Source organism: Schistocerca gregaria, chromosome 1 (assembly GCF_023897955.1).
Source record: "Schistocerca gregaria isolate iqSchGreg1 chromosome 1, iqSchGreg1.2, whole genome shotgun sequence".
Lineage (NCBI taxonomy): Eukaryota > Metazoa > Arthropoda > Insecta > Orthoptera > Acrididae > Schistocerca > Schistocerca gregaria.
In genome coordinates this window covers 688,218,983-688,246,536 of record NC_064920.1, presented here as the reverse complement: position 1 = coordinate 688,246,536, position 27,554 = coordinate 688,218,983, and the positions used below count along the sequence as shown (strand labels likewise).

The 27,554-nt window shown below is 43.2% G+C and overlaps 1 protein-coding gene across 1 annotated transcript in view; it reads left to right on the top strand.

Moving 5' to 3' along the window:
* Positions 1-25,452, top strand: part of LOC126268087 (prostatic glandular kallikrein-6-like) — a 96,795-nt gene extending 71,343 nt beyond the window's left edge. The window contains exons 2-5 of the mRNA XM_049973627.1: positions 21,568-21,665; positions 22,826-22,932; positions 23,183-23,382; positions 25,309-25,452. Coding sequence (XP_049829584.1) covers positions 21,568-21,665; positions 22,826-22,932; positions 23,183-23,382; positions 25,309-25,452 — 549 coding nt within the window. The remainder of the gene's footprint in view (positions 1-21,567; positions 21,666-22,825; positions 22,933-23,182; positions 23,383-25,308) is intronic.
* Positions 25,453-27,554: the final 2,102 nt, after the last annotated feature.

Genomic DNA, 27,554 nt, shown 5'->3' with positions numbered 1-27,554 from the left:
TACAACCAGCATCTCTACGATCGTCTCCATGGGAGAATAGCAGCCTGCATTGCTGCGAAAGGTGGATATACACTGTACTAGTGCCGACATTGTGCATGCTCTGTTGCCTGTGTGTATGTCCCTGTGTTTCTGTCAGTGTGATCATGTGATGTATCTGACCCCAGGAATGTGTCAATAAAGTTTCCCCTTCCTGAGACAATGAATTCACGGTGTTCTTATTTCAATTTCCAGCAGTGTATTTATCGAAAATGACTGGATTGTCGGGGTCGGCGAAATGTCATCTGCAATCTCAGAACTGTGTCTCGTTATGAAGGTCTTCGATTTCATTAATTTCTCCATCCCTGGTTCCAAAGTACAAAAGAGGGCATCCTGCGCTTAGCAGGCCTGCATTTAACGTCCTGGAACGGCAGTACGCGGCATCCCTTCTTCAGACTCAAACAGCCCAACACGACGAGGCAGAGCGTCCTGGTCCTGGTGCTGGCGCTCGCGTCCTGCGTGTTCGGTGAGTGTTCCTGCAGCAAGAGTGGATTTTGTAGGCAGCGGAAGATTTTGTATACGTTCATATGCCCAATATTCATATGCTTGATGATTCTTGTTATGCGGTCATCTGGCCCCGTCTCAGGCATGTTCGTGTGCCTAACGTTTCGTCTACTGATGCTGGTGACGCAAGATACACTCCTGGAAATTGAAATAAGAACACCATGAATTCATTGTCCCAGGAAGGGGAAACTTTATTGACACATTCCTGGGGTCAGATACATCACATGATCACACTGACAGAAACACAGGGACATACACACAGGCAACAGAGCATGCACAATGTCGGCACTAGTACAGTGTATATCCACCTTTCGCAGCAATGCAGGCTGCTATTCTACCATGGAGACGATCGTAGAGATGCTGGATGTAGTCCTGTGGAACGGCTTGCCATGCCATTTCCACCTGGCGCCTCAGTTGGACCAGCGTTCGTGCTGGACGTGCAGACCGCGTGAGACGACGCTTCATCCAGTCCCAAACATGCTCAATGGGGGACAGATCCGGAGATCTTGCTGGCCAGGGTAGTTGACTTACACCTTCTAGAGCACGTTGGGTGGTACGGGATACATGTGGACGTGCATTGTCCTGTTGGAACAGCAAGTTCCCTTGCCGGTCTAGGAATGGTAGAACGATGGGTTCGATGACGGTTTGGATGTACCGTGCACTATTCAGTGTCCCCTCGACGATCACCAGAGGTTGTAATTATGTAATAGGCGTATTTAAACTGTTTTAGCATGTAATTATCTGAACTGTTTCTTATTTAAATTGTTTTGTTAATTAAATTGCATTGTGTATTATTGAGAAAGAGCGGGAAACCGCGCATAGATACATTTTGAGAAAGAGCGGGAAACAGCGCGCAGTAATACATCTGTAATGGTAGCAGGGATTGTCTGCACCAAAAACCATTGTTGGCGGCGAGACCGCACTTTTGTAGCATTGAGCGTTGGAAGCGAGCAGTTGCGAGTAAGATGTGAGACGAGGCAGTCGTAGCTAGCGAGACATGAGAGGAGCTCGCTGTAAGCGAGGTATGAATTAACACTTTGAAAGAAGCGGTGTGCTCGCCAGCCACTCGCTATATGTAGCGCAATGCTAGTTTTTAAGAATTTTTGTAAAGAACTATGCCCCTTGTAATTGTTTGTCAAGATCGTTCTCAGAATATAGTTATGTAATTTTGATGGAAAATTAGGTATGTAGCGCAACGCTACTTTTTAAGAATTTTTGTAAAGAACTATACCCCTTGTAATTATTTGTCAAGATCGTTCTCAGAATATAGTTAACTTCTACCAGATTAAATGCATTAAGAATTTTCTATCCCAAAATAATTCACGTAAATGCTTTACGGAATTTATTGTTATCTTAAAAGAAAGGTCTAAACTGAGCTTCAGCTTTTATCAAATCTAAATTAACTTCAACTTAAAGAATTCCAGTCACAAAGTATTATGAAACTCCACCAGCAGCTTATAATTATGTTAAAGAGAAGTAAGTATATTCATTCCACAGTTTGCTGTAGCAGTCAGATGGCGATCCAGTATAAATAATTAAAGGTAAGAATCAGTCTTAATAATTTCAGGTAACGACTGAGGGCCACGGCGACAACACATTTTTATGTTTCGTCGTAATAATCAGCAGGTAGTCTTGACAGAGCAGCAGTTAAAAGATTTTAAGAGACGCAGCGTTCAGTCAGCAAGCAAACGTTCATCCAATATTAGACGGGAAGGTTTCACTTGGCGATATCCATTCAGTACGACATTTTAGTGAATCTACTGTGGATATGAATATAATGACTTTGATAATAGTGTGAATAAGTTACTCTTAAGTGGCGCAACGCATATACTAAAGTGTATAACTTTTATTCACAGGTCATCGGCAATTCTGTTTGCTTTATTGATTCGGCGTGGAAAAGTGTTTGTTCAGTGTTGAATCCGCTTTGAACAGTGATATATTTTGTTGCGTGTGATGATTATAGACAATGTCCCGCAGAATAATTACTCGTTCTCAAACTGATAAAACCTTTTGTTGCGTGTGATGATTATAGACAATGTCCCGCAGAATAATTACTCGTTCTCAAACTGATAAAACTGTACAAAATACTGACGAGAGATTCTTTTCTGGAATAGGCAGTAATAATATGTGTGAAAACCCTGATTCTGAAACGTTAGGTGAACAGACATTTAATAACTGTAACAATATGGAAGCGTTTAACGAACAAGTAACTTCAGAAATGCCCACAGACAATGAAACGGTAGTGCAAAATAATTTGGCATTAAATGCAACAGACGGTACACAGTCACAAATTCCGCATAGTAGACATAACAGTTTCAGTAACGAAACCACTACAATGCAGTCAGACAGAGAGACTCCATTAAGCACTGATTTAGATTCAAACGGTACACAGCTACACAACCTGCGTAGCAGATCCAACAGTTCTCATGACCAAAATTCCGAAATTACGGAAAACGTGACGCAGTCACAATCATCTGAGGATGTTCAAATGAACACAGATCTACAGCCTTTAACAACGAATACAAATACACACAGAAGTCAATCCGAAACGGATCCAATAATGGCATTTTTGCTACAAATGAGACAAGACATGAATCAAAACTTTAACAGAGGGTCACAAGAATTAGAAAAAAGGTCACAAGATCTAAAAAACGAAATTAAGGCAGAACACGCACACACAGATCAGAAATTAGACAACATGTACCAAAATCTAAAACACGAAATCAAAGTAGAAATTCAAACAGTCGCTGAAAAATGTTCACAATCAACACAAGAATTACGCGACAAAATTCAAGAAATATCCGATAACCAAGCAACATTTGCAGTTAGTATACGGGAAACAATGACAGAAAACTTTGCCAAACAAAACGCTCAGATTGATGAACGTTTTAACAATCACACAGAAAACTGTTTGATACGTCACCGTAAACTGGTGCGATCGCAGGATAAAGAACGAAAAGAATTACTACAAACAATCACTAAACAGCGTCAGGACGACAAAAAGAAAGTGTTTGCCCAGGGCAAAACATATGTAGACAATCACATACAGTCGATCTCGGAAGAAATCGAAACGGTCAAAGAAACAAATAATCAAATACAAGACAGGCTTACAGAAATCCAAACACAGACAATCGATGTGAAAACTTCTACAGACACTGAAATCCAGAATGTTAAAGATAAATTAACAGAGGACGTTCAGACACTAACTGACAAAATAGAACGCATAGAAATTAATCATGACACAGAAAATTTAAAGGCAGATTTTAAGAAAGTCACCAAAAGCAACCGTAAATTACGAAACGAACTGACAGAAAAGATCAATGAACTCACTACAAGAATAGATCTTTTAGATACTAACAATGACGAGAGATCAGACGACACTGCACCAGTCCCAGTGCAACAGAACTCTAATAGTAATAACACGCCATTGACAAATATACAACAAACTATCACAGATCTAAAATCGCGTAATGATTCATTGCATCAGCAAATAAATTCTCTACAGCAAGAGATAGCGGACGCACAAGAAACCGCCGCACATAATCATTTTCAACAGAACACACACCGTTACGAAATGCCTCAGATCCGTAATACATATAATGTTGGTAGACTTCAGAGAGTAAGAGATTTTACCCAGGAAGAAAGACACCCGAATCCATATTCAAGACAATACGACAACACTTACACACACAGACATGACAGTTTTGATCACAAACATTTTCTTTCAGTTAGAAAGTTTAAAACATTTAAAAACGACAGGGCGCAAATACATCCGTTGGATTTTATCCAACAGTTCAGGGGAGCACTTCCACCATCATGGCCAGTACAACATAAGTTAGAATTTATTGTCAGTTTTCTTGAAGGAGAACCAGCACGACGAATGCGACCAATTGCTAGACAATGTTTTTCCGTAGAAGCATTTGAGGAAGCATTTTCATCAGCATATTGGTCTGACACTACACAAAACAGCATCAAAGATCGGCTACTTAGTTTGCCAAACTTTGAAAATTCTACCTTTCCAACAATCACACAATTTTTCGAGTACATGGTGGAACAGAACCAGTACCTCAACGAGCCATACAGTCAATCGGCATTAATACAGCTTTGCATTTCAAAACTGCCCAGAGCTTTGAAAGTGTCATTACTGACAGGGCAACAAAAGGACAATGTATCCGCTTTTAGAGACATCTTACAACTATTAGAAGCACACCAGGCAGACTACGCATTTGTTAACAAAAATTTTTCACGACAGAACGGAAAACAAACAAACTCAGCTACTTTTGAACAAACACGATTTGGTAATAACAATCCGAGTAAACGCTTTCGCAGCGAAAATGACAACGAAAACAGGAGTAATGAAAAACATTATACTGACACGGTAAATTTATATTCAGGACAGCAACAGAATCCGAGACTTAACACGCAACCGAATAGGTCAAATTTCCATATGAATCATCGCTCAGATAATGCGACCGGGGAAGGCCATTACGCGGGTCGACCGCAAAATGAACAAAAACAAACGTTTCTACGGGGTGCAGGTGGACTGCCGTACAGTCACAGTTATAACGACAGGAGAAAAGAAAACGAACACAGACCGCCGAGGACGTTCCACAATGACAATTTTAACGGAAACTACAACAGGGCCCAACAGCTGCGTTACCGTATGAATGTACCAGACACCAGATTTCATCCACCAGACACTGCTAATAATCAAAACGGCAGAACTGTACAGTTGATAGAACACATACCAAACTCCCAAGCTGAAAATCACATATCGGAAGAATTATGACTAGAGAAAACCTGCAATGAATCTCTTAATGTCGATACTATGAAATCACACAGAGAAAACATAACGACCGAAAATGCCATTACATTTGACGACGTGAGAGACACATTGTTACAGGAAAAACCAATCCTACAGAAAACAATATATCACCCAATAATAGAGATAAATTTACAGTCGCACAATATTTTAGCGATAATTGATTCAGGTTCACCTATGTGCGTAATTAACGAAGACACATTTAACAGATGCAATAGCAATAATGATTACCCAGTATTTCCTTTAAACAGAACGAAGGTCAAGGGAGCTTTTGCAGGAAAAGGCATTGAAGTTAAAAGACAGACACAATTAACATTTGTTTTTGCAGGGGAAACGTTCCACAGTGATTGTTGGATAGTTCCGAATTTAACAACAGACATGATATTAGGAATAAATTTTCTTGTTCAGTACGATGCGAAGATTGACTTCAAATCGTCATACCTCACACTACAAAAGGAAAACAGGGAAGTGATCGTAAGATTTCAAAACACAGTATCCTCCGAAGAACAAAATATGCACAGGATCGAGATTATTACTGATTCTCAAGATAACGATTGTTATATCGCACTATACACGAACACACTTAATAATGACTTGGTAGAGGAACAGGAGTACAATATGTTCGAGACAATTACACGCAAGGTAGACAATAGTGTAGCAAAATGCGACGCAGAACGCACAGAACTTGAAAATATTCTGGTACAACACAAAGCAGTTTTTGCCAATGTTCCAGGAACAATGACAGGATTTATGTACGAATTTCAGGTGAAACCACACGAGACTTTCAAAGCAAAGCATTATCCAATCCCACACATACACACAGAAGCAGTTAAGAAAGAATTACGAGCAATGATCGATCAAGGAATAATAGAACCAGCAGCCAGCCAATATATAAATCCACTACACATTGTTGAAAAGAAGGATGGATCACTACGTTTAGTTTTAGATTCACGTCAAGTTAATAAAATAATCATTACAGAAACCGACCGACCACAGACGTTAGAAGAGTTACTGCAAAAATTTCATGGCACCTCCATTATACTACACTCGACCTCAAATCAGGGTTTTGGCAAATCCAACTACACCCAAATTGCCGAAAATATACGGCATTCCTTTGCTTTGGGGAATGCTATCAATTTTGTAAACTTCCGTTTGGACTAACGATTTCGTCTGCCGCCTTTATACGAGGCATGAATACTATTCTACCACAAGATCTGAAAAACAAAATTACTACATATGTCGATGACATTTTAATTGCAGCAGAAAACTGGGAACAACACAATCATACTCTTGAACAATTACTGAATACATTCGAGCAGAATGGTATAACTATAAACTTGCGTAAATCTGAATTTGGTAAAGCGTCAATAAAATTTCTAGGGCACATTATCTCACAAACAGGTATCGCACCAGACCCTGACAAATTGCAAGCACTGAAAGACATCGACGTGCCAACAAACAAAAAGGAACTTCGGAGCCTTTTAGGTCTTATCAATTATTTTAGAAAATTTATCCACTACAAAGCATTAGACACGCCCTTGCTATACCAGCCTACAAGTAAAAACACACTTTGGTCATGGAATGAAGACGTTGAAGCTGAATTCGAGAACTTGAAAGAAGCATTATTAAAAGCACCTTTGTTATCACACCCTGACCCAACACAAAACTTTTCCGTTGCAACAGATAGTTCAACCACAGCACTAGGAGTACATATTTTCCAAGAAATAAAGGAAGAAGATAAGACAGTCGTGAAACACATTGCTTTTGCAAGCAGGATACTTTCTCCAGCAGAGCGCAATTATTCTGTAACAGAATTAGAGACACTATGTGTAATTTACGCTTTTAAGCGATTCCGTCATTTTCTATATGGCCGACATACAACAATATATACCGATCACCGAGCAATCCAGTTTTTATTGTCAGCAAAACTTACGCACGATAGATTAAGCCGCTGGAAATTATACTTACAAGAGTTTGATTTTACCATTATACACATTCCAGGCACGCAGAATACTGTTGCCGACGCATTGTCGAGGTCCATTCACAATAAACGCATGGAGAAAGAAAATACCTTTTGCTACAACAACCATAGTATTATGTATATTAAACAAGTAGCTTTCGAAAACTTTATATCAGCAGCATTACAGGATATAGAGAGAGAACAGCAGAAAGATGAAACACTGAAAGAGATTGTAACGCTTTTGAAAGACAGAAGTAACGCTAAAGTCAGACTTCATTACACTCAAAATATACTCTTTATTCGATCATACCGAGATGGTAATAATTGGCTTTTATGCATTCCGGAAGGGATCGTAAATAAACTGATATGGTATACACATCTAAGTTATGGACACTACGGAGCGAGGAAATGCTTTCTGATTCTGCGACAAAATTGCCACTTTAATAACATGGAAAAACACATAAGAAAAGTAATAGCATCATGCAAGATATGTCAAAAAGCTAAATCATCAACAGTGTCACACATTCCACCATTGTATCCCATCATACCGGTTAAGTTAAGACACATGGCAGCAGTGGATCTTTTCGGTCCAATCCCCAGAACAAATAATGGTTATAGTTATATTTTTGTAGCTGTAGAACTAACATCCAAATTTGTAACATTTTCTCCACTAAGGAAAGCAACAGCAAGAACAGTATCAAGAGCGTTTGTAAGAGATTTTCTATCAGTAGTAGGACGTGTACAGAAGGTTATTTCGGATAACGGTCCGCAGTTTAGGTCAGACGTATGGAAGAAAATGTTAGAAAGTAAGAACATAACACCTATTTACATATCAAGATATCACAGTTCTTCCAACCCATCAGAAAGAATAATGAAAGAGATCGGGAAGTTATGCAGAATTTATTGTCATAAAAGACATACAACATGGGATAAATATATTTTACAGTTTCAAGAAGTGATAAATGCAATACCCAATGAATCTACGATGCTATCACCAACCGTAATACTGACAAATAAAGACCCACCGAACAAAATTACCGAACTAATTACTTTTCCTAAGACGCGTAGGCTTCGACATTGTGAAATAATAGACACAGCATTAGCAAACACTAAAAGAGCTGCAGATCGGCGGAAGAAACAACAGAAGCAGGTAAGTCGACTACAGAAGTACGAGATTGGCGACAAAGTACTGATTCGCACTCATTTTCTTTCCAACAAAGGTAAGCACAGATGCCGTAAATTCGAACTTCTGTATGCAGGCCCTTACAGAGTTCGTAATATTCCACACGCTAATGTAGTGCATGTGGAAACGCTACGTAAGAAGAAATCATTAGGGAATCATCATGTATCCAACGTGAAACATTTCTTGACTTAAATTTTTTCATTTCAGCTGACGAAAGGACGGCGTGACACGTAAGTATGCAACAATGGTAGTTTCAGCGCGCTTCAGTAACAAACAAAGCCGCGACACGCAGCGGGCCGCTAATATTTCACCGTACCTTAAAGAACACAGCAGTACTTAATGATGCTACGCCAGCCAAGACAAATAAAAACACGAGAAACATTTCCTAACTTAAAGAGAACATGCAGACAACGACACGACGTATGAATTTGTGCACTGAGAGCTCATAAATGAAAGAAATTTTTTTTATAACGTGACATAATTACTTAAGAAAATGTCGATTTTTGCAATAGCTAAACTGATAATATAGATCGTTCATTAATCAATTATTTTAGTGGTAACATTAACATGTACTCTTTATTCCAGAATGCAGCATTGTTGTCACACGTCATCAAAATGAAACGTAGTTTTAGTTAGAATAAGGATGTGAATCTTTAGGTCACGCAGATAGCTGACGCTAATTGTCATTACAGAAATTTTATAGGTCATGCCGGGAGCTGACGTGATTTTGCAGCAGTTAATATTATGATAAAGTGTTTTATAGGTCATGCCAGGAGCGGACGAGAAGTACCAGAAGATGTTTATTGAAGTCATGCCGGGCACTGACGATAATTAATACTGAATGTTTTATAATAAGTCATGCCGTGCGCTGACGTTAATTAATGCTGAATGTTTATAACAGGTTATGCAGAGAGTTGACACAGATGCAGAAGAAGAATGTGTATGTTATGTTAGTATATAAGAAATGTATAATGTTAAGAAATAATTTTGCTAGCATGTGACACATTGCAACACTATGGATGGGGACCACACATTACAATGTGTAACCAGAATAATGTTTACCTTAATTTTCAGCTGCAAAAGAATACTTTAAATAATTTTATGACAGTAATTTTATTGTATATTATGACCTGACATTTGACGACTCATAACTGACGACTACACCCCTGAATGGAAGATAAAATTTTAGGACAGTAAGTCAAGAAATGCATTGTCAACAAAATTTATAATTAATGATGTAAGAAACTAAGATATGTAAATACAGAATAAGTAATAATGTACTTGTCTATAACAAATCTGTATACTATCAAATACTGAATAAGTAGGAACTTTTATGTCTTTTATATATGGGAATAATTTTCTGGAAGAATTCTTAAATTAAAACTACATATTGTTACAAATTACGACACAACATATTTTGTCATAGGGAAAATTATTTGGTAGTCAAATTATGGTACCAACAATGTCCGTGAACCCATTGCCAAAACAATTTTACCCGTACCTTAATTCCTGTGCATCCCCATGGTTATTGAGCACAGAATCAGTGAATTGTGAAACACGTGACTTCAACCAATGATGTTCTCGATGAGGTGTTTGCATACCTAGATGCACACCACAGCCCGATGTATGTCAATTGGTGCCTGCATACCTAGATACACACCACAGTATGATGTACGACAATAGGTGTTTGCATACCAAGATGCACACCACCAACCTTAATGGACCATTGGAGATGGAACTTAATCCTGATGTGGCTGCGGCAACTCAGGCTATTCGACGACGTACTTAGTGTTTGGGTACACTAAAACTATGGAGCAAGGCGATGATGGAACCACATGGCGAAACCTGGTGTTGTGCTATGTGAGGGAAAGGAACAGACTTTTGAGTGCATTCACAGACAGTTGCCAGTGCTTTGACCATGCTATCCAATTCCTTTTGTACCTTCCTTAATTGTGGTACTAAGAGATGCCAATTTGAATTAAATGTTTCATAATGTAAACTTTCAATTGCTTCATATGATCTGTATATTGATTTTCACATTTACTCTTATTCTTGTTGTTAAATTTAAGGGAACCAAATTTTACTTGATGTACAATTCCTACTAAAACCCTTTCTATTTACATATTCTCTTTATTAGAGATAGACAAATCATTTTGTATGACAGAATTTGTGTATACACTTTGTTCAAACTATTTTCTATAATCAAATTTTATACTTATGTTGAGTCCATATGACTCAACAACGTAGTAAAATTTTAAGAAAGCCGAGTAGCGGCATATGTAATTATGTAATAGGCGTATTTAAACTGTTTTAGCATGTAATTATCTGAACTGTTTCTTATTTAAATTGTTTTGTTAATTAAATTGCATTGTGTATTATTGAGAAAGAGCGGGAAACCGCGCATAGATACATTTTGAGAAAGAGCGGGAAACATCTCGCAGTAATACATCTGTAATGGTAGCAGGGATTGTCTGCACCAAAAACCATTGTTGGCGGCGAGACCGCACTTTTGTAGCATTGAGCGTTGGAAGCGAGCAGTTGCGAGTAAGATGTGAGACGAGGCAGTCGTAGCTAGCGAGACATGAGAGGAGCTCGCTGTAAGCGAGGTATGAATTAACACTTTGAAAGAAGCGGTGTGCTCGCCAGCCACTCGCTATATGTAGCGCAATGCTAGTTTTTAAGAATTTTTGTAAAGAACTATGCCCCTTGTAATTGTTTGTCAAGATCGTTCTCAGAATATAGTTATGTAATTTTGATGGAAAATTAGGTATGTAGCGCAACGCTACTTTTTAAGAATTTTTGTAAAGAACTATACCCCTTGTAATTGTTTGTCAAGATCGTTCTCAGAATATAGTTAACTTCTACCAGATTAAATGCTTTAAGAATTTTCTATCCCAAAATCATTCACGTAAATGCTTTACGGAATTTATTGTTATCTTAAAAGAAAGGTCTAAACTGAGCTTCAGCTTTTATCAAATCTAAATTAACTTCAACTTAAAGAATTCCAGTCACAAAGTATTATGAAACTCCACCAGCAGCTTATAATTATGTTAAAGAGAAGTAAGTATATTCATTCCACAGTTTGCTGTAGCAGTCAGATGGCGATCCAGTATAAATAATTAAAGGTAAGAATCAGTCTTAATAATTTCAGGTAACGACTGAGGGCCACGGCGACAACACATTTTTATGTTTCGTCGTAATAATCAGCAGGTAGTCTTGACAGAGCAGCAGTTAAAAGATTTTAAGAGACGCAGCGTTCAGTTAGCAAGCAAACGTTCATCCAATATTAGACGGGAAGGTTTCAAGGTGTACGGCCAGTGTAGGAGATCGCTCCCCACACCATGATGCCGAGTGTTGGCCCTGTGTGCCTCGGTCGTATGCAGTCCTGATTGTGGCGCTCACCTGCACGGCGCCAAACACGCATACGACCATCATTGGCACCAAAGCAGAAGCGACTCTCATCGCTGAAGACGACACGTCTGCATTCGTCCCTCCATTCACGCCTATCGCGACACCACTGGAGGCGGGCTGCACGATGTTGGGGCGTGAGCGGAAGACGGCCTAACGGTGTGCTGGACCGTAGCCCAGCTTCATGGAGACGGTTGCGAATGGTCCTCGCCGATACCCCAGGAGCAACAGTGTCCCTAATTTGCTGGGATGTGGCGGTGTGGTCCCCTACGGCACTGCGTAGGATCCTACGGTCTTGGCGTGCATCCGTGCGTCGCTGCGGTCCGGTCCCAGGTCGACGGGCACGTGCACCTTCCGTCGACCACTGGCGACAACATCGATGTACTGTGGTGACCTCACGCCCCACGTGTTGAGCAATTCGGCGGTACGTCCACCCGGCCTCCCGCATGCCCACTATACGCCCTCGCTCAAAGTCCGTCACCTGCACATACGGTACACGTCCACGCTGTCGCGGCATGCTACCAGTGTTAAAGACTGCGATGGAGCTCCGTATGCCACGGCAAACTGGCTGACACTGACGGCGGCGGTGCACAAATGCTGCGCAGCTAGCGCCATTCGACGGCCAACACCGCGGTTCCTGGTGTGTCCGCTGTGCCGTGCGTGTGATCATTGCTTGTACAGCCCTCTCGCAGTGTCCGGAGCAAGTATGGTGGGTCTGACACACCGGTGTCAATGTGTTCTTTTTTCCATTTTCCAGGAGTGTAGTAATTTCGAGTTAAATGGCGCCAGCAGGAGGAACATTTGTACGCAGGCAAGCAACTGTTGGACTGTGACATCGTCAGACTGCTGCCTCCAATTACACAGTTTTGTAAGGTCTAATCGTTACCATGCTAGCATGTGCAGAAATGCCAAACTGAAAAGAACAAAAAAAAAAAAAACTTCAGCAGAAAAGCGGAAGGAGTGTAAGTACGCATATTGTGAGTCTTAGCGCTAAGCAAAGCAAACAGTGGCAAGTCTTCCCCACTAGAAGCACCAGAACGCTGTCCGGCTCGACTGCTGTGTTGGGCAACGGTCTGGCGACGCGGCGACTTGACCGTAGCCTAGTTACGGATAAACAGTTGGAAATACTGTATGTGTGTGCGAAAATACTGATTGCGTCTGTATACCTTCTAATGTTGTCACCAAACACTAGGAGCCGAAACATTAGTCACAGAAAGATGCCTTAGGCCACGGAGTAATTTCCTTTTAAGAAATATCACCGAGATTTACTTACGTGTGTTGTTGGAACTAAAGCACTGAACTTTACTTTACTTTTTCGTGTCCGGAAACTACAATTTGTTTGCCCAGTATTGGGCAATGTCCAATGCTTCTTCTTTATCCAGCCATAGATCGTCGAGGGTGCATCTGTGGGGGCAGGCAGGGCATTGTAGAAGATATTCCACGTCCTGTCGAGTGCGGCAGTCGCATTTGTCGTCATTTTCGTCCAACAAACCCCATTTGATCAGATTAGACTTCACAGGAGCCACCCCAGTTCTGATGCGGTTAAGTATTCTCTAGGTTTTCCAATCACTAGAAACGCCGCTTGGTGGGTTCTCTCTTAGTGGATAGTAGATGGGGGGGGGGGGGGGGGCGGCTCATCTAAGGCGCAACTTAGGACACGGCGTCTGGATTTGAGTCTGCTGGGGCCACACTCTAGGTCAAATATTGAGTGACGGGCATCAAAGGTTTGTTTTAGCTGCTCGGTATGTTCATGGGCTTTCCTAAGTGAGTCAGGGTTTGTGAAACCTGCGGCCCTGTGAAGATTTTATATGGGGGTTGCTTTCATGCACCCTGTCACTATCCTGTATGTTTCATTCAAGCTAATATCTACCTTTTCTTGCGTGGGCGGATCTGTTCCATACCGGGCAAGCATATTCGGCAGTTGAGAAGCACAAAGCTTAGTCTGAAGTTCTGACCACTGTAGGTTTGGCACGCCACTTGTTATTGGACAGTAAAGCACTGAAACTGCGTATAGACAAAGGACGATTTCTTGTTCTATTCATTTATGATTCAGTACCACCACATGAAACAAATTCCGCGGACACTTCGTTTGAGAATACATACGTATGTACCTAAAGACAAAGAATAATCTCCATGTGACGCTTCCATCGTCGGCAGCACTTAACGTTTTGTTAGTTTCTTATGTGTTAGTAGAGACGGGTGGAGCGCCTCATCTCGCCGTAGAGTGTTCATTGTGGTGTATGCTGTGTTCCAGCGGCTGAGCTGCCCGTCCGTCGCATCCACACAGCGGTCCACACAGGAGGTTTGGTCGGGTACACGGACGCATCGTCGGCGGCTCAGATGCCACCTTAGGTGAGTTACTGCATCCTACGAACTCCGAAAGGTACCTGTTTACCTTCGAGTACACCAACACGACCCCCCTACGAGATGTTCGCCTAGCACCAAAAAACATTTTCATGTAAATGAATGTCTGGTAACGGGACAGATAATACACTACTGGCCATTAAAATTGCTACACCACGATGATAGCGCGCTACAGACGCGAAATTTAACCGACAGGAACAATATGCTGTGATATGAAAATGATTAGCTTTTCTGAGTATTCACACAAGGTTGGCGCCATTGGCGACGCCTACAACGTGCTGACATGAGGAAAGTTACCAACCGATTCCTCATACACAAACAGCAGTTGACCGGCGTTGCCTGCTGAAACGTTAATGTGATTCCTCGTGTAAGGAGGAGAAATGCGTAGCATCACGTTTCCGACTTTGATAAAGGTCGGATTGTTGCCTATCGCGATTGCGGTTTATCGTATAGCGACATTGCTGCTCGCGTTGGTCGAGATCCAATAATTATTAGCAGAATATGGAATCGGCGGGTTCAGGAGGGTAATACAGAATGCCGTGTTGCATCCCAACGGCCTCGTGTCACTAGCAGTCGAGATGACAGGCATGGCTGTAACGGATCGTGCAGCCACGTGTCGATCCCTGAGTCAATAGATGGGGACGTTTGCAAGACAACAACCATCTGCACGAACAGTTCGACGACGTTTGCAGCAGGATGCACTATCAGCTCAGGGACCGTGGCTGTGGTTACCCCTGACGCTGCATCACAGATAGGAGCGCCTGCGATGGTGTACTCAACGACGCACCTGGTTGCACCAATGGCAAAACGTCATTTTTTTCGGATGAATCCAGGTTCTGTTTACAGCATCATGATGGTAGCATCCGTGTTTGGCGACATCGAGGTGAACGCACATTGGAAGCGTGTATTCGTCATCGCCATACTGGCGTATCACCCGGCGTGATGGTATGGGGTACCATTGGTTACACGTCTCGGTCACCTCTTGTTCGCATTGACGGCACTTTGAACAGTGGATGTTACATTTCAGATGTATTACGACCCGTGGCTCTACCCTTCATTCGATCCCTGCGAAAACGTGCATTTCTGCAGGATAATGCACGACCGCATGTTGAAGGTCCTGTCCGGGGCTTTCTGGATACAGAGAACGTTGACTGCTGCCCTGGCCAGCACATTCTCCAGATCACCAACTGAAAACGTCTGGTCAATGGTGGCCGAGCAACTGGCTCGTTACAATACGCCAGTCACTACTCCTGATGAACTGTGGTATCGTGTTGAAGCTGCATGGGCAGCTGTACCTGTACACTCCATCCAAGCTCTGTTTGACTCAATGCCCAGGCGTATGAAGGCCGTTATTACGGCCAGAGGTGGTTGTTCTGGGTACTGATTTCTCAGTATCTTTGCACCCAAACTGCGTGAAAATGTAATCACATGTCAGTTCTAGTATAATATATTTGTCTAATGAATACCCGTTTATTATCTGCATTTATTCATCATGTAGCAATTTTAATGGCCAGTAGTGTACGACGAGCACGTTTGAAGGCTTGGCAGGTTTTCACGTTGGAGTTCTGTTCGAGCATCCTGTTAATCTTTTTGTAATTGGACACACAATAAATAAACTGCTGACAATCACGCAGGGTTTTTCGGAAATTCCCATTACAAACTTCTAGGACTTCCAGACGGGAGTGACCAGGTAACATTTTGAATGGTAATACGTGTCAGGTATTGTAACGTTTCCGTGCCACAGCCTTTTGAAAACATGTCTACTAGGTAAATATGCAACAGGATAGCCATGGTAGGGTGTGGTTACGTCGGATAATCTTATGTTATTTGACGTCAGTCCTACCTCCCCGGCCTGCTTCTAACCTCATTCTCGTGTCTGTGTGTGTCAGAGCAACATTGCTGAATACACGTTTGCGGAATATAGCGACATGATCCTTCTGAATGGCGGTGCTCACGGTAACGAAAGATATACTCATCGACTTTATCAAGAGCGTTCACCATACCTACACTTACATCTACATTTATATTCCACAAGCTACCCAACGGTGTGTGGCGGAGGGCACTTTACGTGCCACTGTCATTGCCTCCCTTTCCCGTTCCACTCGCGTATGGTTTGCGGGAAGGACGACTGCCGGAAAGCCTCCGTACGCGCTCGAATCTCTCTAATTCTATATTCGTGATCTCCTCGGGAGGTATAAGTAGGGGGAAGCAATATATTCGATACTTCATCCAGAAACGCACCCTCTCGAAACCTGTCGAGCAAGCTACATTGCGATGCAGAGCGCCTCTGTTGCAGAGTCTGCCACTTGAGTTTGCTAAACATCTCCGTAACGCTATGACGCTTACCAAATAACCCTGTGACGAAACGCGCCGCTCTTCTTTGGATCTTCTCTATCTCCTCTGTCAACCCGACCTGGTACGGATCCCACACTGATGAGCAATACTCAAGTATAGGTCGAACGAGTGTTTTGTAAGCCACCTATTCGTTGATGGACTACATTTTCTAAGGACTCTCCCAATGAATCTCAACCTGGCACCCGCCTTAACAACAATTAATTTTATATGATCACAGCTTCGAGAAAGGAGTACTTTCACGGTCAGCAGGCGTGACTTTGGTGCTCCAAGGAGAGTCCGCACACCAGAATTGGAAGAGGCCGTACTGCTTCACGTAGAACAGAACCCGTCGACAAGTACACGAGAAGTTTATTTGGATGTTAGTGAGTGGATCTGTAAAACAAGTGATGTGCTGCTTCTCGCCTAATCAGTTACTTGTTAAAGTGATAGTTACCAACATGTTTTCCAACATCGGTTCCAATACTACCAACATGTTTTCCAACATCGGTTCCAATACAAGATATTATCTACTCAGTCCCTTCTACAAGTACTAGAAGTCTGTAACGAGAATTTCACGAACGGGAATTTCCTAACACCCTGTCTAACTCAGTTATCTACAAAATAAAGCAGACTGTACATTTCCGTCGTGGTAACTTTTTTCAGAGAGACAACCACTTCCAGCTGTTTCACTACTTACTAACTACTTATATCAGGATACTAACTACATACCAATTAAGACGTCGGACACTTATTAAGTGCTCTGAAATACCGAAGAGCATTACCAGGCTAAATAGTTTCTAATCCGGTAACTAGAGTAAGTCTTTAAATGTTTTCACTGATCTGCAGTACGTCGCACAGCAGCACGCTGTGCCGACATCAATACCCTACGTCTTCCGTCTCTGTAATTGCGTCCGTTTGCTAACGACTTTCCTTTGGCGGTTGTGCAGCAACATCTCGCGGACCACAGCTCCTTGGTCCACAGAAGTAACTCCTGGCGCTCAAAATGCCTGTCACACCACCATATCCACCTCAACACTTTCATACACCGCACTTTTCGGGGTGTAAAGCTAGTTCGCGTCCGTAGTTGAAAACTACGCGTGCACCCTGGGTAACGCTAAGTGAACTAGCACCCTTCTGGCGACCAGGCAATCGGTAAACGATCTCCTGGTCATAATCAAATCACGATGGCTCACAGAAAACGGAATGCTGAGTGTCCTTCTGAGGGCAACTTGACTAGACAGCTCGGACCGATCGTACGAGTCTGCCAACTTAATATTGAAGGCATAAGTAAAGCCAAATGCCAATACATGCATATAATTTTAACATTGTACAACATTGACATAGTTGCAGTCCAGGAGACCCATACAGAAAACGATGAGCAGCTAAGATCAAGAGGTAAAATAACGGTCTATGACCTGATAGGTGCTACACATCACAGGCATTATGGTATAGCAACGTACGTTAGAAAGGACATAGAGGATGCAGTCCTTATTGCTACATCTACCACATGTGATATCCACGAAGTTACTGTAAAAGTAGGTGAACTAACAGTAAACAACATCTACAAATCTCCAGGCCACTTGTGGCCTCCACAAGTTCTACAACCTCTGCCTCACCCCACAATATATGTGGGTGACTTCAACAGCCACCACGTACTGTGGAAATACCGCACATCTCACCAGAATGGTGAAGACTTGGTGAAATGGGCTGAAGATTTCAATACACAGCTAATCTTTGACGCCAAAGACCAAAGTACATTTAAGTCAGCTGCATGGGGAACTGAAACCCACCCTGATCTATGCTTTGTTACGGCTGACACTAATAACAAACCTATACCGGCCTCCCACAGAATACTTGGGGACTTCCCTCACTCCCAACATCGTCCGGTGCTAATAGAAATAGGCCTTAATATCCCCCTAATCTCCTCGTATCCTCGGCCCAGATGGAACTGGATAGCGGACTGGGCTACTTTCTCAGAATAAACTTGATAAACGCCTTGGATGGATACCTCAAACTTATAAAAATTACAAAAGATTTGTGGCAGCAGTCATCAGCTCAGCTAAGAACAGCATTCCCCGGGGATTTAGGAAGGAATACGTGCCGGGGTGGAACGAAGAGAGTGAGCACCTCTATAAACAGTTCCTAGAGCATGGGGATAGGGAGATTGCAGATGACTTATTGCACAGTCTGGACGCTGCCAGGCGCACTAAATGGATAAACTGTTGAGAAAATAGACTTCACAAAATCAAGCAGAAATGCGTGGTCGCTACTTCGGAAGATTGGTGGCAGTAGCAGGAACCAACGACCAACCAGCTCTATTTCTCCAAATACAGTTGCGGCGCACATCACTAAAACCTCTCTAGAGCTCCAGGAGATCGAGCTCATACCATAAAAGTTAAAAAGGAACTTAAAAATTTGAAATCTTTAGTAGGAAACAATTCACTACACTCGCAGCCCTTCTCAATCGAAGAGATAACACTGGCTCTGAGAGACATCAAGCCACGGAAAGCTCCAGATTTTGATGGAATTCATCCAGAGTTTTTGATTCACTGCGGTAAATTTGCAAAATTATGGCTTGCACAGTTCTTCTCCAGCATGATGGAAACTGGAAGAATACCAAATACCCTTAAGAAAGCAAAAAATCATAGCGATACTGAAAGCAGGTAAACCGAATAACCAACCAAACAGCTACCGCCCAATTGCCCTTCTTAGCACGATCTACAAACTACTGGAGAGACTTATATGTAACAGAATAAGTCCAGATATCCTAAAGTGTATCCCTGTGGAACAAGCAGGCTTCCAGCCAAACAGGAGCTGCACAGATCAAGTCCTCTCACTAACTTCCTACATCGAGGCAGGCTTCCAAAGAGAAGAAAAAACATCCGTGGTATTTATAGACCTGACAGCGGCTTATGATACTGTATGGAGGCAAGGCCTGATTTACTAACTACTCCGCATCGTGCCATGCTTGAAAATGGCTAAACTTACCAACGAGATGCTCTGCAACAGACCATTCCAGGTGATACTTGGAAATTATAGGAGCAAAACAATGAAGCTCAATAATGGCTTGCCCCAAGGATCAGTCCTGGTTCATGACAGCGAAGAGATGAAAATCTGAGGGCTCCAAGTCAGAACTGTAGTATGCGGCCGAAAATTCTAATGAAAAACGATATTTATCACGTTTTCGTTACGTGGGTTGCATGAAATCAGGCGAAACGCCTCACCGGTACACTTTATTCTAGACGGCAGACACCATTGTTCTAGGTATCTTCACGTACATGCTGGGCGCTCAGAGGTAAAAAGTGCGACGTGAGCCGACAGACGAGCGCAAGACATCTGCACAAAGCTTCGCTAGATTTTCACTTTAGTGTTAATTTCTCAAACGTTCGGAGGTTGGAAAAAGTGGGATCGTAAAATATTTATTTGTTTAAATTGCGCATTAATAGCGAGCGAGGTGGCGCAGTGGCTAGCACACTGGACTCGCATTCGGGACGACAACGGTTCAATCCCGCGTCCGGCCATCCTGATTTAGGTTTTCCGTAATTTCCATAAATCGCCCCAGGCAAATGCCGAGATGGTTCCTTTGAAAGGGCACGGCCGGCTTCCTTCCCCGTCCTTCCCTAATTCGATGAGAGCGATCACGTTGCTGTCTGGTCTCCTCCCCCAAACAATCCAATCCAAAATACATCACCTTAACCTAACTCCCAAGAAATTGCAATCAGACAAATACATAATTTTGTTCAAATGGTCCAAATGACTCTAAGGACTATGGGACTTAACATCTGAGGTCATCAGTCCCCTAGACTTAGAATTACTGAAACCTAAGGACATTACACACAGTCACGCCCGAGACAGGATTCGAACCTGCGACCGTAGCAACAGCGCGTTTCCGTACTGAAGCGCCTAGAAGCTCTCGGTCGCAACGGCCGGCACATAATTTGGATAGGATGCATCTGAATACTTGGGATTTACATTTTCCATGGAATTGTTTACTTCCAACAAACTCTCACTACTCCGACAACGTCATAATCAGCACAATATAAAATGTAAGGGTGCAATCATCATTAGCAATGTTTCACTTAGCAGTCCGTGTGCGAACGCTAGCCTAGTACGAGAGCTGTAGACTAAATTAGAGGAACACGGGTTTATTCAGTTTGTTCTGTTTAAGATCGCAAAAAATCGTCTTTTCCTTTCTGTCCTGCGTTACGCAGTTTTACTCTGGTTTACCGGTACTACCTGTGGACTGACAAACTGTGTCGGATTTGTTGTTGCAATAACCTATGGTCAGGTCATGAATAGGCCATTTTTCCTGGCCTGGCTACGAAATGAAGGGTCCCCTTTGTCAAACATAGTTTCTGATTTTATACACTTCCTTGAGATTTTCGAAATTCCTCGTTCTCATGATACTTAAAGTAAGTTGGCTAAGAAATTTGCAAACTAGTGTATACAAAAGTATTACATCGATTCATTTGGGTTGGGGGTGGGCGAGGGGGAAGGGGTGTTTGGGAGGGACGTTTTGATCTCTATAACATTACCCTCCCTTGGTCCAGACTTGACTGGATTGTCGTCATGCAGGATGTTAGTTAATTCCTTACTCGTCAGTGAAAAGCGTCCTGATCATTTTTGTTTTACCTGTGGTAATAAGAGGGCGTCGATTAACTTCTCTGGTTATCTAGCTGTAGCAAGTCCGACGTTAAACCCTAAAAAGTAACTGTTGTCTTTTCGGTGTAGAGTGTGAGCCGATGTTCATGGCAGTGACACTGCCAATTTGTCTTTGTGTCACCTGCTTGTTCGTTGGGCAGATGAATTTCACATAGTTGCTCAGAAGACAGATATGTTTCAAATAGGTTCCCAGAAATTTGGTGTCGTCAGTATTTTCGAAAATAATGACAGCTAAAACTCTTGTAAGAAATGGGAAGAGTTCTCTGTGATGGTGTATTGTGTTGTGTGTTTCAGATCGTGGCTGGTATCAACTCCCTGACGAATGACCCGGCCATCGAGCAGACGGTGCAAGTGGCCCAGCAAATAAGGCATCCATCCTACCAGGAAGATTTGTAAGTGATACAGACACTGTTTGCATTTGGCGTGTTCGAAACTTGTAACAGCTTTAGTAACGTGTCACCAATAATTACGCACACGTTCTCTTTTATTGAGGTTTGATTGACAAGTATTACCAACGTCTGTTACCGATTGCTGCACACTGAAGTAGGTCAAGAGGAAAGTACAACTACGATCAATGTCAATGAAAACGTTGGAAACGTATCATGAGATATTTGAAATTTTCTTCAAGTGTTTGGATGGACGCTAACGACGAGGTCTCTGGAATATAATTATACTTAAATATCGACATCTGGGCTGTTTGATAATGCAGAGCATGTGTGACGAATGTTAACTATTCTGTCCTTATGAGCCTGGACTAGCTTGCGTTGTAAACTTAAGAATGTGATAAATGAACACGCCTGAAAGCGAAAATCTATTCTGTACTATAAAGCAACTACATTAGTTTCATCTGTTTAAAATTGATGTCCATTTACGTACAAAAAGAAGTACCTTCAACATTGCAGCGCGTCAGTAATCGTTTGTTAATATATTAATGGACTGAGATCCGCCTCGACTGCGAAAAAACACCTAGTGTTTACCTAGGTTTCGGTGTAGATAACTACACCTTCTTCAGAACAATAAACTCAAAAGTGTCTATAAAGACCATTGTCAATAATTAAAAGCTCAGCATAGCTATATATTTACAAAAGAAAAAGATGACACATAAAAGTACATGTGAACAAAGTCAAAAGAATAACTTAACTTAATGGTGTACACTCCACCTCACATCAGCATGTGTTCGATGGGCCGTGTCCCGTCGCAAACTGCAACTGACTTCCCAGGTAATTTGATGATGACTTGGACTCTGTAGTTTTAGTATGTTAAAGTAAGTATACAAGTATCTTTCATTCTTCTGCTGAATTTGGCTCTCTGTGGTAGCGACAGAACAACAAGAATGGTCATTGATTTAACCTGTTAATAACGAGGGTATTAGTGCACTGTGAAGATGGTCGTTCCGTCTTTCAGCACACAGGGACAATGTTTGTGGTAGACCTCTCTGTCTAGAAGTTAGATGTCCGTATGGACTGAGGCACAGATATATGCAACTGTACCAACATTACTTTTTCAAAATGAATATGGATGTTAAGGTACTCTGATGTTGTTTGTTCTACAGTAACGTCGCAATCAACGACGTCACCATCTTCCAGCTGAAGACCAGTTTATCCCTGGGCGGCAACGTACAGGCCATACCGCTGCCTACCTCTCGATCCGTCCCAAGTGGTAAATCAGTTAAAAGTGACAAGTGTTCTTTTCATGAGTACCTATGTCTAGAATGGTCTCACTACCAGCAACTTATGATTGTTTTACTCATTGTGGCAGAACTTTTACTGGCCACTAATTGTTTTCTTCACATGATCTGAATTTTTCTTTTGGTTCGCGCTGCTGGTAATTCAGATTACACTGAAACCCCTCGTACAGCCACACAGCCTGTAAGTCCATTGTTTACAGCTAGACCTGACTTTCCTTGCAGCTGGATCGTCGGCGACGCTGTCCGGCTGGGGCAGCACCAGCACCAGAATCGGCATGTTTCCGGACATGCCAGACATCCTGCAGTGGGTCGACGTCACCGCCATCAGCAACACGGAGTGCGCGCAACTGGTGCCCGACAGCCCGGTCAACGACAACAACGTCTGCACCGGCCCCGTCGACGGGAGCATCTCCGCTTGCACGGTACACAGCTACCAGGATCGTCTGTTCTGATGGGGCAGCCTGTTGTTAAGTCACTTGAACAGTGCTGGATGAGGTACCCGGTACATCTGTCGAGAACATAAGAAGACACTGATAAATTCTTCTCGGGTTGACAGCCGAGTCAATGCGTTGTTCTGCAACAACGTTTCAGCAAGTTTCTTACTTGCCATCTTCAGGCTGACTCGGCTGTCAACCCGAGAAGAATTTATCATCAAGATTCGACGAGAAAGCCTGCATTCTCATAAGAAGACACTGGTTTATCTTAAATCGTCAAACGGGAAGGATTCGAGTTTCAGTTGTCTGAAATATCTACGGCTGTCTTGTGGGTTTGTTTATACAAGGCAATATGAGGTAGATTGTCTCGCAATCGGTCAGTCACGTTCCGGCTTCAGATGCAATGAAATAAACAGAGTTCGGGCTTAAGGGGTATGTTGCAAATCGCACGGAATTACTTGGTGCAACCAATACCGCAACAGATGTAACACATGTGACCATAAGATCACCAGACAAACTATTGGTGCCCACTTTAGGTTGTGTAAAACTAGTTCCATGGCGTCATATGACTCTCCAGCAATAAAGTGAGCCACTAAAATGGTGTGGAATTGCCAGTCGGTTGGTATGTAATCACCGCAGTAAAATGGTTCGATGTTGAGAATGAGAGAAAGAACTGCCGTATATGGACGTGAGTATGACTACACGATGAAAAACATGGCTCAAATGGCTCTGAGCACTATGGGACTTCACAGCTGTGGTCGTCAGTCCCCTAGAAGTTAGAGCTACTTAAACAGAACTAACCTAAGAACATCACACACATCCATGCCCGAGGCAGGATTCTAACCTGCGACCGTATCGGTCGCGCGGATCCATACTGAAGCGCCTAGAACCGCTCGGCTACTCTGGCCGGCTGCACGATGAATGACGTTACTCATTTTGTTGGTGCATCAACGTAAACTGTCCAGCGTGTCTATAAAGAACTGTATAAACAATCGCAGCCATGACACAAAGTTGTCGAAGAAAGATACTAAGCGACACGGACCGGAGACGAAAGTCATCGCGCATCAGCGATGATCGGTTTTAGAACAATCAGGTATTTCTGCTGTTAGTGAACAGAGGTTCGTCGCAAATAGTTTCTGAGCGAACACTGAGACGGTATCTCCATACAGTAGATATTTTGAATCTGGAAACTCATGATACGTCACTGTTCACAGTAGCACACAGAGTAACAAGTCATCAGTGGGTCAAAACACACAGAAACTCGACAGAAACTGACTGTCTGTCTTGAAACGAAACAAGACGTCGAGTTGATCAGCGGTCCAATGAGGCATTTAACCTGCAGTGTATCGAGCGTGTGCTTCGGGCTGGAGATAGTTCTGTGAATTTTCCCCCAAACCGTGACTTGGGCAAACTGCACGCATATTTCAACAATTTCGATGACAAAGTGCTGCTGTTTCTTTTACACCTTCATGGCGACTATCGTGTGGACACTCCCATCTTCCAAGATGACAATGTTCGCAGGTCTGCAGGCATACGTTCCTGCTCTGACGAACACCGAGGCAGTCTGTCAAACCTCGAGTGGCCTCGAAGAAAGTGTCTGAGACTATCTGGAACAGAAAGTGAAAAGTAACCGTCAACATCCTTGCAAGTTATTTGCTCTACGGAATGTTATCACGAATGAGTAACTTCCGTTGGGTGTGGCTTACCTGAGGAAACTTGTCGAACTGAGTCCACATCAAGGCTAGAGTCAGTGTTACATGATACTAGCGTCTAGTCTCCTGGTGATTACTAATTTTTTGTTCAGGTCTACTGACACCTGAAGTATCTACATTGATGCAGTAGTGTAGTGGGCTGGGCAGCCCTTTGGTGTACCTGTGACACTGTGTTTGCTGACTGTGTGATCTGGTTGTGCAGGGCGACTCTGGCGGTCCGCTGACCCAGGATGGCACCCTCATCGGAATCGCCTCGTGGGGCATCTGGCCCTGTGGAACTGTGGGAGCCCCCTCCGTCTTCACCCGGGTGGCCGCCTACACGCACTTCATCAACCAGTACATTTAGGAACATCATGCACATGCAATCTGGTTTGAGACTGGAGTAATAAAGATACTTCAACAAAAATCTCTATACATCCTGAATTATTCTACAGTATTAATCCATTACCGTCAGTGACTGGGCTGGAAGAAATCGAGGCTACGGCCATCAGAGTCAAGTTCAACGGATCCTACACCACACTGATATCGGTATACAACAGTCCTGTAGGCATTTCAACACGCGATATCAGCACACTACTCAACATCTCATCGCGAGTAATAGTCGCTGGAGATCTGAATGCAAAACACCCGGAATGGAATTCAAGCATATGAAATCCCAACGGCAAAAAAACTGTATGAACATTCACTAGGCAGAAATTACATTATACTAGCGCCGACTGAACCGACGCACATTCCCTATCAGAGGGGACACAGGCCAGACGTGTTAGACATGGCCCTCATCAAGGGCATTACACCGACACTCAACGTTGCCGTTGAAAACTATCTGCCGTCAAACCACCAACCTGTGATACTACACATTGAGGAAACACTGCAGCACATGGAACAATACAGGATGTTGGACTACGGGCGTGCGAATTGGACATTGTTCAAGGAAACGCTCAATAGCCACATCCCACCCATACACGAAATTAACGAAACAGCACAAATTGACGAGGCAATAGAAACCCTCATTAACGCCGTCTGGGACGCAATGGCGAGCACCATACCTGATCGCAACTCACAACAACACAGTGCGGCCTTATCCCAGGAAATCCTGGGCCTAATCTCAATGAGAAATCGCCTCAGGAGACAATGGCAGCGCACCAGGTGTCAGTATTTCAAACGGCAGATTAACAGGCTGCGGGGCATCATACACGATAAAATACAAACACATAGAACACAACAGTGGAACCAAAAACTCGAAGGGCTGGACACCGCACGACCTGGCGTGTGGCAACGAGCCCGACACTTCGCCAGGGAGAAAATTTACACCCCCACGCTTCAAGGGCCTGACGGACCTGCATACTCAGCGGAAGAGAAAGCAGAACTAATGACCCGCACACTCGCAGCGTCATTCACACCGAACCTGGTACCATCAGATCCAGTGTTCACACTTGCTACTGACCAGGAGGTTACAAGCATTGTAGCCCAACCATCGCTCGACGACATTCGACATGCTAATACAGCCAAAGTCTCCTGGGCTATAATGCATTCCGCTGCTAGGAAAGACCCTGGTCATGATGGCATTCAAAACCGTGTCCTCCGGGAGTTCACGGATGAAGCTACTGAGTACCTAACACACATAACGAATGCCATACTAAAACACCAACACTTCCCCGCCTTCTGGAAGACGGCCAAGGTCCTGATGTTCAGGAAGCTCGGGAAAGACCACAGCCTCCCACAAAATTACCGACCCATCAGCCTTCTGAGCTCGCTCAGTAAGATTGTTGAGAAGGTGATTCTCAAACGCATCACTAGGCACTGCATGACAAATGACATCCTGAGACCGGAGCATTTCGGCTTCAGGAATCACCACTCCACAACACAACAACTCCTACGGGTCGTTGAACATATAACATATGGCTTCAACATAAACAAAGCTACAGAGGCGATGTTCCTGGACATCGAAAAGGCTTTCGACCGTCTATGGCACAACGGCCTCATCCGTAAACTCAGCGGCGCGGGGGTCCCCGACGTGCTGCTGCGTCTAATACACTCATACCTCACAGACAGGAGTTTCAACACTGACGTAGAGGGAAAACAATCAACACGACCCGGTATACACGCGGGAGTACCCCAGGGAAGCATCCTTGGGCCCCTACTGTTTAACCTCTATATAAACGATCTCCCAACCACACACAACACAACGATGGCAATCTATGAGGATCACACGCCATCCTCACGCAAGATTAGAAACCATCAAACATTACGTCACGCTTACAGACTGCACTCAGAGTGGCTGAGCCTTGGTTGGAGAAATGGCGTGTTAGAGTAAACGTCGACAAGTGCGAAGCCGTTCTCTTCACTAGAAGACCGAAGAAACTGCGCAAACACCGATACTGCAGACCAATAACTCTACATGCACGCCCAATACGTTTCCGTGAGAAAGTCAGATACCTCGGTGTCTGG